At 55.1% G+C, this 14,608-nt stretch overlaps 2 protein-coding genes across 2 annotated transcripts in view; one reads left to right on the top strand and one right to left on the bottom strand.

The window, feature by feature from the left end:
• PTSG_08258 (uncharacterized protein) overlaps positions 1-5,411 on the top strand; it is a 9,819-nt gene extending 4,408 nt beyond the window's left edge. Inside the window, exons 11-25 of the mRNA XM_004991227.1 lie at positions 98-199; positions 482-589; positions 736-960; positions 1,185-1,328; positions 1,504-1,565; positions 1,759-1,843; positions 2,363-2,455; positions 2,699-2,790; positions 2,997-3,069; positions 3,304-3,403; positions 3,658-3,785; positions 4,015-4,116; positions 4,315-4,372; positions 4,693-4,835; positions 5,046-5,411. Coding sequence (XP_004991284.1) covers positions 98-199; positions 482-589; positions 736-960; positions 1,185-1,328; positions 1,504-1,565; positions 1,759-1,843; positions 2,363-2,455; positions 2,699-2,790; positions 2,997-3,069; positions 3,304-3,403; positions 3,658-3,785; positions 4,015-4,116; positions 4,315-4,372; positions 4,693-4,835; positions 5,046-5,123 — 1,593 coding nt within the window. The 3' untranslated portion in view covers positions 5,124-5,411. The remainder of the gene's footprint in view (positions 1-97; positions 200-481; positions 590-735; positions 961-1,184; positions 1,329-1,503; positions 1,566-1,758; positions 1,844-2,362; positions 2,456-2,698; positions 2,791-2,996; positions 3,070-3,303; positions 3,404-3,657; positions 3,786-4,014; positions 4,117-4,314; positions 4,373-4,692; positions 4,836-5,045) is intronic.
• Positions 5,296-14,232, bottom strand: PTSG_08257 (uncharacterized protein). The gene is made up of 18 exons (XM_004991226.1): positions 14,140-14,232; positions 13,372-13,603; positions 13,097-13,189; positions 12,843-12,876; positions 12,616-12,693; positions 11,854-12,368; positions 10,782-11,627; positions 10,443-10,542; positions 10,116-10,231; positions 9,796-9,895; positions 9,489-9,550; positions 9,249-9,353; positions 9,031-9,114; positions 8,753-8,842; positions 8,551-8,612; positions 8,182-8,256; positions 7,790-7,907; positions 5,296-7,568 (listed from the first exon to the last, which is right to left on the bottom strand). Exons 2-18 carry the CDS (start codon positions 13,465-13,467, stop codon positions 5,514-5,516), a joined length of 4,629 nt encoding a protein of 1,542 aa, XP_004991283.1. The 5' UTR covers positions 13,468-13,603; positions 14,140-14,232; the 3' UTR covers positions 5,296-5,513.
• Between the last annotated feature and the right edge of the window lie 376 nt (positions 14,233-14,608).

Here is a 14,608-nt window from a genome sequence, read left to right as displayed (position 1 = left end):
CACATGCTTTTGCACTCGCTCACCAACACACATGCTTTTGCACTCGCTCACCAACACACAACCACACATACATACACACATAACCTTTGATCGACAGGCGACGTACATCTTTGACAACGAGGCGACGATTGCGTTTGCGTTCTTCATGAGTCTGTGGGCCACCGTGTTCACGGAGTACTGGAAGCGCTCACAGGCAGAGGTGCGGCAATGCCCTCATGCGTGCATCTCCATAATCTGCATCTGTGTACCTGCCCCTGTGTCTCCTTGCGTTTGCCGTGAGGTTGGGGGCGCTTTGAATAGAAATCCACAAGACACAGCCACAATCATTTGCAAACACTCACACATGCGCTTACTCGCACGCCTGCTGAGCACATAGCCTCACTCACAATCACTCACTCACTCAATCACTCACTCACTCAATCACTCACTCACTCACTCACTCACTCAATCACTCACTCACTCACTCGAATTGCACGTGCAGCTGTCGTTTGACTGGAACATGGTCGATCACGACGACTTTGAGCCGCTGCGCCCGCAGTTCCGCGCATCCACAACGAGGAAGAACCTCATCACAGACCAGAACGAGCCGGTACAGCGGTGGTGATGTGGCGGTGGTTTGGCGGTTTGGGTGTGGGTGTGGATGCTGTTCTTCATCGTTGCTGGTGCATGTCGGCTCACGTTCAAACACATGTGTACACACACCAACGCACAACCGCACAAATCGACTGTGTGCAGCACTACCCGGCGTACCGACGCTATCTGAAGTACATCCTGACTGCATCGACAGTGCTGACGGTATGCGCAACGGTGATCATCATCCTCATTTCGACGATTGTGTATCGCATTGCGGTGTACACGGCGTATGTGACGCGGCAACCGGACCAGCAGGACCAGGCCTCACTCATCGCGTCCGGCACGGCTGCCGTCATCAACCTCATCCTTATCATCACGCTCAGCTTCGTCAGTTGCCCATGGGTTGTGTTGTGCTGTGTTGTGTTGTGCTGTGTTGTGTTGTGTGCTTGTGCTTCGGATGGCCCACTTGCTCTTGTGGCGCACCTCTCCTCGTCACCAAGTAACAAGGCAATCACATGATACAATACGCACGCACGCTCACACGCACTCACATGCATTCACACACGCACGCACACACATTCACACGCTCACACGCACACACATTGATACAGTTTTACCGGTACCTGGCTGTGTGGCTGACGGATTGGGAGAACCACAAGACGACGTCCAAATATGAGCAGCATCTCACCATCAAGATTTTCACCTTTCAGTTTTTCAACTCCTTTGGCTCTCTCTTCTATATTGCATTCTTCCAGGTACATGCTGGCGGTCGTGATGATGTTCCTTTTGTGTGATGTGTGTGTGATGTGTGTGTGTGTGTGTGCCCATGCGTTATCAGGCCAACCCATGTGTGTGTGCTGTCATGTTTACATGCTGCGTAACACGCGCGCTTTGTTCACTCATCCCTCTTCTTTCTGTCTCTGTCGACAGCACCAAGACATTGGTGTCCCTGGCGACTACGACACGTTCTTTGGCTACCAGTCTGATTCGTGGTGCGATATGCTGCTCTGACGTGCCTGGTGCTGCTGTGTCATGGGATTGACCCGTGTCTGTCTGCTTCCTGCCACAGTTGCGTGGCGAACACACACACACATGTGCGCAACACTGACACACTAACACATGTACATGCACGCGCGCACACACCATATCACGTGCACACCACCACGTGACCACCACCACATGCAGCCCGGCGTACGGGTGCCTCCTCGAGCTGACGATCCAACTTGCTGTCATCATGGTTGGACGGCAGGCATTCAACAACGTCCTAGAGGTGTGTGTGTGTGTGTGTGTGTGTGTGTGTGTGTGTGTGTGTGTGTGTGTAGTACGTAACTTCACCTATACGCCCTGCAATCCCGCGCTAAGCTAACTGAGTAGTAGCCGGCTTGACCCATAGACACAAGTTAATCGTGTTGGGGCGACAGGTCGATGAAGTTGCAGGTTAAACTCTGCGAAAGCTTGACATCTATAGCTTTAGCCTACAGCTATGGCCATCGCGCCAGCGACGGCTGCTCCGACCACCACCGATCGTCCATGTGTTACAAATAATTTTTCACACTTATCTAAGAGCGTAATTTCATTCGCCGCAAACCGAATGACGACTACGTTCGACATTACCGTCAAGGTGTTTTTAACCAAGACACTCGGGTCGGGCAGTGTTGGGGAATTGCGGGGATGATCGACTCCGTTCCACCGACACCACCACCACCACCACACACACACACACACACACACACACACACACACACACACACACCACCACCACCACCACCACCACCACCACCACCACTAGATTGGCCTGCCGCTGCTGAAGGCGTGGTGGCGGAAGTGCCGCCTGCGACTGAAGACGACGCAGCACAACGACCTTCTGCCGTGGGAGGAGGACGTACGTGCGCACTTCATGGGAGAGAGCTGCGATGGGTTCCTGCTTTGGCCTGTTCAAACGCACGCACGTGCACCTGCGCACTGACACACACGCGTACACACACGCGTACATATACGCATGTATTCATTCGCACACGGCCCACACTGACCACAACTCACGTGCTCTGCCCCCCCCCCACAACAAACACACACCCCGCCACCACTTCAACCACTTTCATCACTTCCGCCATTTTGTCGCTGGCAGTATCTGCTGCTGGATGCGTATCCGCGCCTGGGACTGTTCGACGACTATCTCGAGATGTGCATGCAGTATGGCTTCATCACTCTCTTCGTCGCGTGAGTAACACACGCTCATGCACACTCGCATGCACATTCACGTGTGCACATTCACGTGTGCGCGCAAACACACACGCACGCACATATACACGCATGCATGTACGCACCGCTCCGGTTGGCTCTTGCTTACATGCTTGCTGTCGTTTTGCCCTCTCACTGTGGCTTTCTCTGCCCATTTACACGGACACACGTGCACACGGGCATAGTTCGTTCCCGCTCGCGCCCTTCTTCGCCCTCATCAACAACATCTTCGAGATTCGTGTGGATGCGTCCAAGTTTGTGAGTCGTGCCCGCCGCCATCACGACCGTGCTTTCAAACATACAGCCCAAGCCCTAATGTTCACACACACACACACACACACACACACACACACACACACACACACACACACACACATTGCACACTACAAACGCTGCACACAACCCTCACACGCTGCACGCAAATGCACACTATCGCACAACCCCTTGTCTCATTCCCCTCTTCTCTTCTCTTCTCTTCTCACCCAACTCCAGATTGGGCTGTGGCGCCGTCCAATTGCGGAGCGCGCCGCTGGTCTCGGCCTCTGGCGTCAGGTCCTTGAATTCCTCACCCTTGCCAGCGTCATCACAAACGGTCCGTGCCGCGTGCTCGGTGTCTGTGTGTGTGTGTGTGTGTGTGTGTGTGTGTGTGTGTGTATGTATGTGTGTGTGTGTCTGTGGGTGTGTCTGTGTGTGTTTGTGTCTGGTCGTGTGACTGATTTTTGTCATTGTCAGAACGATGTCATTCATTCCTCCTTCCCCACATTCACATCTGTCCATCCATCCGTTCTTTGTTCCTCCCCCCTCCCACACCCAACAACACACATGCCACACCCCCACCCCCCACAGGAATGGTGATCTCGTTTACGTCAAACTTTGTCGACAAGCTCGTATATCGCGAGTCGCGCGGGTCTCTGGACGGGTTCTATCTCGCCATCACTGCAGAGTCACCGTACGACGGGCCCCTCGATATCTACGTGAGGATTCGGGAGAGGGAGGATGGGATGGAGATGGGGTGGGCATGGAGGAATGGGTGGAGAGTGGCAGAGACGCACATCCACACGTGTGTTCAGGAGTTCAAATGTTGCACTGGTGCGCTTACACACGCACATGTTCACACTCAGTTACCCTCACCATTAATCTCAACTCTTGCGCGACTGTCGCGCGACTGCGTTATTTTCATTTTAACATGCGTCTCGCGTGCAGCGCAACTGCCGGTATTTTGGCGTTCGTGATGCTGATGGCGAGTACAAGAAGTTGTTCTACGAGATTCTCATGGGCAAACTTGCATTCTTCATCGTCTTTGAGGTGCGAAGAACAAAGTCAATTTGTTGGTTGCTGACGTGTGGTGGCGTACGTTCGCGTTTGATGCATCTCTTGCTGCATTTGCTTCAGATTGATACCCACAGCCCACTCAGCTCCCTAAATCACCTCTCACACCTCGTACATGTGTGTGCGTTCCTGTGCGTCTGTGTGTTGTTCTTCGCATGCGTTTCCCGCCCACAGCACGTTGTGTTCTTGACCAAGTTCCTCGCGCAAGTCATCATCCCCGATGAACCCAGATGTACGTATTACCTGCATGCGTCCACCACGCACGAGCAGAGTGGAGACATGGATTGTGTTGTGAGTCTGTCTGCGAAGGTGTGCGTGCGCGTGCGCTTGTGTGTGTGATGACATTGCGTTGAATGTACAACAACAACAACAACAACAACAACAACAATTTTTGTTTTGGGTCAAATATCACATCATCCCTTGCAGTTGTTGGTTTATTTTTTCTCACAACTCCAACAATACCAACAACCCTTGCGCATCCCACTGCGCACACGTTTGTGTGTGTTTGCATCGTGTCACTCCTTCCCCCTTCACAACCAACCAACCAAACAGGGGTGACCATTGCCCGCAAGCGCGAGGTGTACCAGGCACGAGCCATCATCGAAGGCCTTTCCGACACGCACTACCTCAATGCCGAGGAGAACGAAATCACCAACCAGGGCCTGGACGCCGACTCAATCGCATCCACAGAGGAGGTGCGACACCTTGCTCGTGTGTGTGTGTGTGTGTGTGTGCACGCGTGTGTGTGATAACCGAGATTCGGTGCAATGTCTGATGCCGTTGTTGTCGTTTTGCTGAGGTATCATGAAGCTCATACACACACACACACTCTCTCTCTCTCTCACACACACACACACATACACACACACACTCATCACAAACGCTTGTGTATCAACGCATCTCAGCGTGACGGTGCGGAATTGCGGCGGCGGCGACCACAGCAGCAGCAGCAGCAGCAATCTACGGATGAGAGCATCATCTGAGCCGGGCACCAGCTGTTGTTTTGCCGTGCCAACATAGGCAGCCAACCTGCCGTGCACACGCAGCAGTCGTGTTTGTTGTTTGTTGTACTGTGTTGTGGCTTGAAGGGTCACGTATTGATGCTTCCTTTCCAAGTATGTGCGTAGTGGACGCTGTTTGCACGACTTACATACGGTCGATTCGTCTTATTTACACGCTTCACGCTACAACACTTGTTCACACTCCAATAACAAGGTCACTTAGAAACAGCCAACATGCACAAAGTCAGCACAGCCACACGCATTCCTTCCTTCCGCAACACGCACGCACACACATCCATGCAAGCACATGCACGCAAAATACACACATGTTCACAAACGTCCATCCATCCGTCCAAAACATCCGCGCACGCATCACAGCTGCTTGGCGCGTTTGGCGGTGCCTTGTGCGCCTTCATCACGGCGAATCGTCGTCGCGTTGATGAAAACGTGCCGGTGGGCGCGGCCGTGGTGTGCAGGCGCAGCAACACGCGTTGTCATCAACAGCTCATCTGCCCCTCGTTTGTGCCGGCGCCGTCCGCCCTCAACCCGACTATCATCACCACCATCACCATCACCACCACCATCACCACCACCATCACCACCACCATCACCATTGGTGTCATTGCTCTCTGCCCTTGCCTCATCTTCATGCCGTTGGGATGTGCTGGTCGCGGGCCGTGTCCTCGGACCACCACCACGATCACCACCACCGCTGCCGCTGCTGCCGCCACCACTGCTAATAACAACAACAGAGCCGTCACGCCGGCGAGCAGCAACAGCTGAGCGGCCGGTGCCAACGAGGGTCGACATGCGACGACACACGTCAAGCCCAAACACCACCTGCCGCGCACCGGTCGTGGGGTCGCTCTTCGCCCGACGCAACACCGTGCTGCCAGATGATGGCGGTGATGATGTGGTTGTGCTGTCACGCGGTCCTTTGCTGGGCGATGCTGTGTCAAGTGCCGAAGTCACCCCGAATACGGCTTCGCGTCCCTGCTTTGCGTTGTTGCCATCGCCTGCAGCTGCACCACCCTTGATGCTGCTGTCCCGCTTCGTGACCTTCCCCTTGCTGTTCTTCTTCTTCGCCGCTGCCGTCAGGGTGTGCGCTGTCGTGGTGCGGGTCTTCACAAAGAGGCTGCCCTCCCTACCGCCACCACCACCGTCATCAGTGGTCATGTCACTGTTGAGTGTGCGCAATTGCTGCCGCTGCCGCTGCCTCATCGCTTCCTTTGCGTGGCGGGACTTGGCACCAAACACGCAGTGGCAGGTCATGATGTGCGAGATGAGCGAGTTTGCACTGGTCACCTCCTGTTTGCACCGATAAAACGGACAGCGCACGCGTGCCGGCTCGCGCGTGGGCGGCAGTGTTGCATCTGTGAACAGCAGCTGGAGTGCGTGCACGTCGTTCATGTGCTCAATGAGCTCATCGGGTGTTGGCACCCACACGTCGCAGCCGCGTTCTGGGCAGTGGAAGGCGAGACGGCGGCGGCCAAACAGCACCTGCTGCTCAATGCCAGCGTCGGGGGCGGGCGAGGGGCGCGGGAGGCGTGAGCTGTCTGTTGGTTCGCACTGCACCAGCACGCCCTGAAACACGTTTCCGTCGTGGTACAGCCGTGCCGTCACCGCAGACCCTTCGCTCAGCACGCTCGTGACCTCAACCGTGGCGGCGCCCAGTGGGGGCGGGTTGGACACGGGCATAGCAGTGATGGGTGTCGCTGTGGTGATGCGATGGGATGCAAGCGTGGTTGGGCCAGCAGCAGCCGGGATTGGAAGAGGCACGGGCGCGTTGAGGTCCAGACCAGCCAGCAGGAACGCGGCGCTCTTTGGATCCTGCATCAAGCTGACAACACTTCCAAAGCGATGGGAGACGTCTGGTGCGGGCGCGCTGCCCGCTTGCTTCGTACGCTGGCTCTTGATGGCGGCGGCGGCGGCGGTGATAGTGGTGGTGGTGGTGTCGTTGCCTGGTGCATTGGCTGCAGAACGGTTGGTGCTGCTGCTGCTGCTGTTGCGACTGCCGTTCATGTGTGCCTGCTGTCGTGCTTTCTTGCTGCTGCTATTGCTCGTGTGACTGGAGACGTGTTTGTCTTTCCGCCCCTTTGCACGCTGCTGCTGGTGCTGCTCTTGCGATGTTCGTGTTTTTGCCTTCTTCGCTGCACGCGGGGACGGGAGCGGCGAGGTGGCGGTGGTTGGTGTTGCAGATGATGAGGATGATGTTGGTGAGGGTGACGGCGATGTTGCCCGCGTTGTCGCTGCAGTCGAGACCGCCGCTGCTTCTGCTGCGTGTGCGTCTGTTGCGTCCATGCATCCTGCTGCTGTTATGAACCTCTGTGGTAGTCCCTCCAGCCGTTGCAGCTCCACGATTGCATCAGCAAGCATTTGCTTCGACAGCGTCTTGCGGATCACAAACCGTGGTTCAGCCTTTGTCTGCTGCTCATGTGAGTGAGTGAGTGTGAGTGCGTGTGTGTGTGTGTGTGTGTGTGTGTGTGTGTGTGTGTGTGTGTGTGTGTGTGTGTGTGTGTGTGTGTGTGTGTGTGTGTGTGTGTGCGTGTATGTGTGATGAAGGGTGAGGTCGAGGCAGAAGGAAAAAGATGAGGTGACAACAGCTTCATGTGTCCGAGATGCAACTCAAGCGGACGTGCTCTGCGGACCTGGTGCTGTGTCTTGAGATGGCTGATCAGAGACTTATGCGACAGGAACTGCGCGCCGCATTTGTCGACACCGCAGACCCACACATGTGCTGTGCCGAGAATTCGCTCACACATGTGACTGCAGTCGAAATCGTGGCGGAGCGGGTGGGGAATGTTGACATGAGCCAATGTAAATAAAAGCATCAACCTTGTCTCAACGATACGCACACAATCGCCGACAACAAGAACACGGTCAAACCACACACACACACACCCTCACACACAGACACACACACACACAGACACACACACACGCACACACACACACACGCCTCATCACAGAATGCACACCATGAACCACACGACACGCATGAGTGTTGCAAACACACACGTGCACGAGTTGGTCCACGTACGCTGTTGGGAGATCTGCGAGGGATGCCGGGATGTGTTTGGCACTCGTGCTGTTGATGACGCAGCGACGGCGCACACTGCACCGGCAGCAATGGGGTGATGATGACGATGATGGTGGTGATGACGATGATGGGAGGTGTGATGATGGTTGTGATGAGATGGTGTTTGGATGGTGGTGATAGGGTAAGCGATGATGGCAACGCGATGTTGAAGGTTTTGAGGAGCAAGGAAACGTCGAGGGAGCGTGCACGTTATGAATTGGAGTCAACGCAACAACTCAAACAACATGCACAGCGAAAGCAACCAGGCCAGGCCAGGCCAAGCCAGACGCATGCCCGCAAGCAAAACATCACTCAGACATGCATTGCCACCTTCGTGGTTTTGGGAGAGGCACCAGCTCAAACATGTCCGAGGTTGCTCCCCACTTGTCCGGCTGACAACACACAGCAGACAGAGGAAAACGTGACAGTGGCAGTGACATGTCAGCAGAGCAAAGAGGCATGTACAGGACCAGGGTGCATGACATGCAGACTCCACATGCATTTGTGTGTGTGTGTGTGCGTGTGCACGTACCTTCTTAGGCTGGAAGTTGCCATCTTCCTTGTCAATCATGAATTCGCACACGTACACGTCCTGCGCATCAAAGCCGGCGGGGTCGCCCACCTGAGAAAAAAAAAGGAACAGTAGAGGTGAGGAGCAGCACACGCTCTCACAAGTGTGCTCACTTGCATACACACACACACACACACACACACACACACACACACATACATACAGACACACACACACACATACACAAGCATGCACACACACACCTACACAAGCATGCACATATACATACACACACGCACCCGAAAGAACTGGACGTCGACGACGCAGCAGAGGGAGAGAATGTGACGGACTGAGATGTCTTTGGTTCCCGGGAGCAGAAACACCTGTACAGCCACCCAATCGCCACCACAGTCGCAAACACGGTGGTGAGTTATCCTAAACGGCAGCTGTGTGTGTGTGTGTGTCTGTGTGTGCACTACGCAAGCAAGTACAGTGTGATGCATCGTGTGCAACTGACCTCGTTTTGGAAGACGCGGCGGCCGGCTGCGTGCTGGATGGCGTTTGCGTACACATATTCGTCAACAATCACACGTGGTTCCGCCTCGGCACCGTCTTGGTAGATCTACGATGAGCACAACAAGACACAAGGTGGTGTGGGTGGTGTGGGTGTCGTATGATGACGTGTGGTTTGCATGCAGAACAGAACAGAAGGAAGCCAACTTCAAAACACCATCGTCATCATCGTCATCATCGTCACCTCGAGAACGCGTCCAATGCGCAGTTCCTCCACGTCCGGCGTCTTCCAATACACAAACGACCCTGACGTACAGTCGCATGTGGTAGTTCGAATGTGTTAATGTGTGTGAACGCAGGAGTGTGTCGATTGCAACAGCGAGTAGTGCATTGTCGCAACACGAACCAAGAAACACACACGCACACACGCACACACGCACGCACGCACACACGCACGCACGCACACACACGCACACACGCACACACGCACACACGCGCAGGTAGTTGCAGCATCAACACATTCACATGTGCATGTGTTGCAGTTTCCGCACCAGCGCTGACGTCGAGCGCGGGCTGATGGAGCACTTTGAAGAAGCGGCGGTGGGGTGCCGCCTCAGACACGACGTCTTTGAGCACAATCGTGTCGGGCAGCTGGTACGTGGCACATGGAGGTGGCGCAATGCAACGGAGGGAGGGCGAAGGAGGGGTGGAACATAGTAGGGCGTGAGTTGAGAAGCGGTCACATGATGCAAGGCAAGCATAAAATCACGTTCACACACATACAAAACAAGACCCCGAGAATAGGATATCATAAGCCCACAACAGAGTGTACAACCACACACATCTGCAGAGCGAAAACAAAGGGTTGTACCGTTCGCGGGGAGCAAACTTCGCATGTGTACTCCAAGGCATCGTCATCCACAACGTCCATGCACACGCAGTGCTGCCAACTGTCGCACGCGTCGCACTTGATCATCTGCCCGTCCTCTGTTTTTGTGTTGAGCGCAACGTACACACACACACACACACACACACACATGTGTACGCATGTATGCATGAGAGAGACCAGAGGCGAGAGGCAATCACCAACTCATGCATGAATCGCGTGTGAATATTGTGAGTGGACCCCGCACACACACATACACACACACATATACACACAACGCACACATACACCCACACATACACAGTGCCGTACCCATGTGCACGCCGCAGCGGCAGCGAATGACGTCACCATCGGTTGCCATCGCCTTCATGATCTGCTTGTAGCCCGCCGCCGTCACGGGCGGTGTGCTCTTCTGCACATCGCGGGTGCACACAGGGAGACAATGGTACGCATGAAGGAATAAGGGCATCTGACAGAGATGTGGGCGAAACCTGCACGCACAGTGTACACGTATCACACTCACACGCACACACACACACACTCTCTCTCTCACTCTCTCTCACTCACTCACACACACACACACACACTCTCTCTCTCTCTCTCTCTCTCACTCACGCACTCACTCACTCAAACACACGAAACCCAGCGCACCTGCGCAATCCGCCCGCGTTCAATGAGCGAAAATCGATGTGCAACCCTCTCCTCTGGCGGTGGCGGCTGCTGCCTGCTCACAGTGCCGTGCTGCTGCTGCTGCCGTTGGCGCAACGTCGTTCCTGTTCCTGTTGTTGATGATGATGTTGTTGTTGCTGCTGCTGCATTTGCTGTTCGTGTGGTGTTGTCGTGATGATGTGGCGTGTTCGCCTGGCGTGTTGTGGTATCTTCCCTTGTATCCTTGCTCTCCCCATCTCCAAAAGCATGTGCAGGGATGGTCGCTCCTGCCGTTGCAGCCTGCATGGTGCCCAACGTTGGGAGGGATAGCAGGCCACCGAGCCCCACCTGCGGTGCGTGCAACATATGTGCCATGGACACTGCTGCTGCTGCTGCTGCTGGCGACGACGATGATGGCGATGATGATTGCGGTGCAAAGAGAGCACGCATGTGTGCATGCGCGTTCGCGTTCGCGTGCGCGTGTGTGGTTGACACGAGTGGAAACGGAACAGCTCCAGCGAAGGTAAAGTGCGTTGGGTGGGCATGTGCCGGCGACACGGGCACGCTGGCGGCGGTGGTGGCGGCGATGCGATGGTGCTGCTGCTGCAAGATGGAAGTGGGGGACAGGAGCGAGGCAAACGGTGGCGAGTGGGCCGTGACCATTGCGGATATGCGATGCATGAAGTCGACTGTTACGGCGATGGCATCACGCTTAGTGGGCGGTGTGGCCAGACCAACAGCAGCGAGGATGTGGTGCAGCTGCTCCAAGGAGAGCTCTTCAAGGTGGCCGGGGTTGGTCGCCAGCAGCGCCGAGATCAGCCGCTGGTGCTGCTCCGGATATCCAATGGCCTGCACCGTAGTAGGAGGGGTGCGATGGCGGGATGATGATAATAGGGTGGTGAGGTTCGGAGATGACAGGGTGATGGGTGTCAGGACACACACACACACACACACGCACACACACACACACACACACACACACACACACACAGTCGCTCTCCATCCTGGCGCTACTGCGCTGTCCCTTGAGGGTCCACACATCTCCATCTCCATCTACACATACACACGAGCGCACCTGAAGAACGGGGATAAGTGCGGGCGATACAGACAAGTTGCTGGGGGACGGCAGCTGCATTGATGACTGCAGCAGCGATGATGCTGATGACAGTGATAAAAGTGGTGGTGGTGGTGTTGCTGCTGCTGTTGGCTTCTGGTGGGATGGTGGAGGGTGTGAGGATTTCTGATCATCAGATCCCTTCTTCTCCTGTTGCTGCTGCTGTTTGTCTTGGCCGGTTGCTGCTGCCATCTCTGGCAACGGCTCGGTTTTCACTTGCAAGTGCTGACTCTTCTTCTTCTTCTTGTTCTTCTGATCTTGTTTCTGCTGCTGTTGCTGTTGTTGCTGTTCGTTTGTGTGACGTGCACTTGGCTCGTTCTCCGCTTGCTTTCCCTCCTCTTCCTCATCATTTGCCTCCTTTGGTGTATCATCGCTGCTGAACTGCACCGCTCCCATGCCACCATTGTCAGAAGCTGTCGTTGTAGCCGTGGCGACGGTAGCGCTGGTGGTGTGTGCACTGCCTCTGTTGCCGCCTTCTGCGGAGCAGCAACAGTATGTGTGTGCGTGTGTGTGTGTGTGTGTGTGTGTGTGTGTGTGTGTGTGTGTGTGTGTGTGTGTGTGTGTGTGTGTGTGTTGTGTTGTGTTGTGTTGTGTTGTGTTGTGTTTGGGAGCAAAGGGATGTCAGGGGCGATCATTGAGCGGTTTGAGATCAGCCACAAGTTCGTGCACCCTCGTCCACAAAGGGGCACACACATGCATCCACGTGTTCACATGCATGCGTACCAGCGGAGATATTGAATGGGCTGAGCTCTCCGTGTAGGATGCGTTCTCGAATCACTTGTGCAAACCTTGCAGCAATATCTGACGAAACAATCAATACATGCACAAAAGCAGTCATGAGGGCGATGAGCGGGGGGAGAGAAGCGGTAGGATTAGGGCAGAAGATGTGGTGTTATTGATCTTCTTATTGTTCATGTCTTGTTGTTCATGTTTTCATGTCTTGGCATTACCTTCGTCGGCTTTGGCTTCCCGCTGTTTGAAGGCCTGTGCATGCGACAGGGAGAGAGAGAGAGAGAGAGAGAGAGTGTGTGTGTGTGTGTGTGTGTGTGTGTGTGTGTGTGTGTGTGTGTGTGTGTGTGGTGAGGGTGGAAGCCGGAACGGCAGCAAGGCACACCAACATGTTCAGGGAAGCAGCGGAAAAATGAAGGAAGCAGAGGCACAATAGGAAGAGGAGGAGTAGGACGCAGGCAGTCAAGACACGTACAACACGGTGTTCGTTGGAGAGCCGCTGCTTCCAGTTGATTTGAATCTGCCTAAGGATGCGATAGGAGACGTTGCGGAAGGTGTGCTTGACCTGCTGCAGGACGAATCAGTTTGTGTGTCGAGCAGCCAAAGAGATGACAAGGTGAGAGGTGCGCTTGTGAGGGCGTGCGCTTGTGAGGGCGTGCGCTTGTGAGGGCGTGCGCTTGTGAGGGCAGTGGGCGGCTGTGAGAGGAAGACAAGCCCTGCCCCTTTACAACCCAGGCCGGCAAGGCATACCTGGCGGTCAGTGTTCATGAGGCCCAGGGTCGCTTCCACAAAGGTGGCGAAGCCCCGGGGCGGCGTGTCCCAAATCCTGTCCTCGTCGCTTTGCATCGTAGACGCTCGTGGTTTGTGCTGCGCAAACGGGCAAGAGGAACAAAGGAAGCGCGCAACGTGGCAGCTGTGACAGGGGCTTCCTGGCTGGGTTTCAAGTCACGTGCTGTGAAATGAGACTGACAATGGCAAGAGTCTGTCAGGAAACCCGCCACGAGAGTACAAGAGCAAGGCGACGCGAAAGTGTTGGCGAACGTGTGTGTGTGTGTGCGTGTGCGTGTGTGTGCGTGTGTGTGTGTGTGGTGGGTGGGTGGGTGGGTGCACAACGCAGGAGAGAGAGAGAGAGTGAGTGAGTGAGTGTGTGTGTGTGTGAGTGTGCGTGTGGAGGACCGCCGACTCGCACCGTTTCTAGTTTTTAACTTTCTTGTCAAACCCTCTGTTAGTTGGCAAGGTTGACCGATTGCTCAGTCAACTACCCTGAGTTCACAGGGCTACACGCTACTTCGCTAAGCATCACGGAGCTGGGTGCTTATCCCCAATAGTTCGGATAATTATTATGCTCGCTAACACTACCACGACAGAGAGAGAGAGAGAGTGAGTGAGTGAGTGTGTGTGTGTGTGAGTGTGCGTGTGTGTGTGTGTGTGTGTGTGTGTGTGTAAGCGGGGGGGGGTATTCAATGGATACGAGGATGTTTGTGATTCGCGCCACTTTGGGCTGCTGCGGCGACTTACTTGGGTGAAACTTGGCGGGAACTTGAGACTTTGAAGGTATTTGTTGCTGGCGGTGTCCTGTCACAGTCAGGTGTCAGTCTCGTTCCAAGGCCTGCGAGGCAAACCAACCCAGGTGTCCACAACACACACACGCACACACACAAGCACACAAACACACACACGAGACAAAAAGGATTGATCACATCCACAGCACACTCGACTGGCAGACTGGCAGCTCGGCAGGCGGCAGTGTCCCCCTCATCTTGTTCACTTGCGCACCAACTCCCAACACGCACAACACACACATGCATGCACAACACCAGCACCAACCAACCACCCACATCATCCATCCAAGACCCCAAACGCAGCGAGCGAAGCAGCAAGCGAAGCGCCAGCGGCTCACCTCTTCTTCCAGTCGAAAAATGCCCTTTGAACGCGGCGGGCAAACGAGTCACCCCTTCCGATATTCGAGGGCTCGATGTGCGAAGCT

Source organism: Salpingoeca rosetta (assembly GCF_000188695.1).
Source record: "Salpingoeca rosetta unplaced genomic scaffold supercont1.21, whole genome shotgun sequence".
In the NCBI taxonomy this organism is placed as follows: Eukaryota; class Choanoflagellata; order Craspedida; family Salpingoecidae; genus Salpingoeca; species Salpingoeca rosetta.
Note: the sequence above shows the minus strand (reverse complement) of the source record. Positions and strands in the feature narration are given on the sequence as shown.

Excerpts from the sequence above, each read along its gene's own strand:
- PTSG_08257 (XM_004991226.1), bottom strand. The coding sequence starts at position 13,467 with ATGCAAAGCGACGAGGACAGGATTTGGGACACGCCGCCCCGGGGCTTC. Across the intron at positions 10,543-10,781 it reads AACGCGGGCGGATTGCGCAG|AAGAGCACACCGCCCGTGAC; the intron begins GTGCGCTGGGTT and ends CGCGATGTGCAG. Across the intron at positions 9,354-9,488 it reads GCATTGGACGCGTTCTCGAG|ATCTACCAAGACGGTGCCGA; the intron begins GTGACGATGATG and ends TGCTCATCGTAG.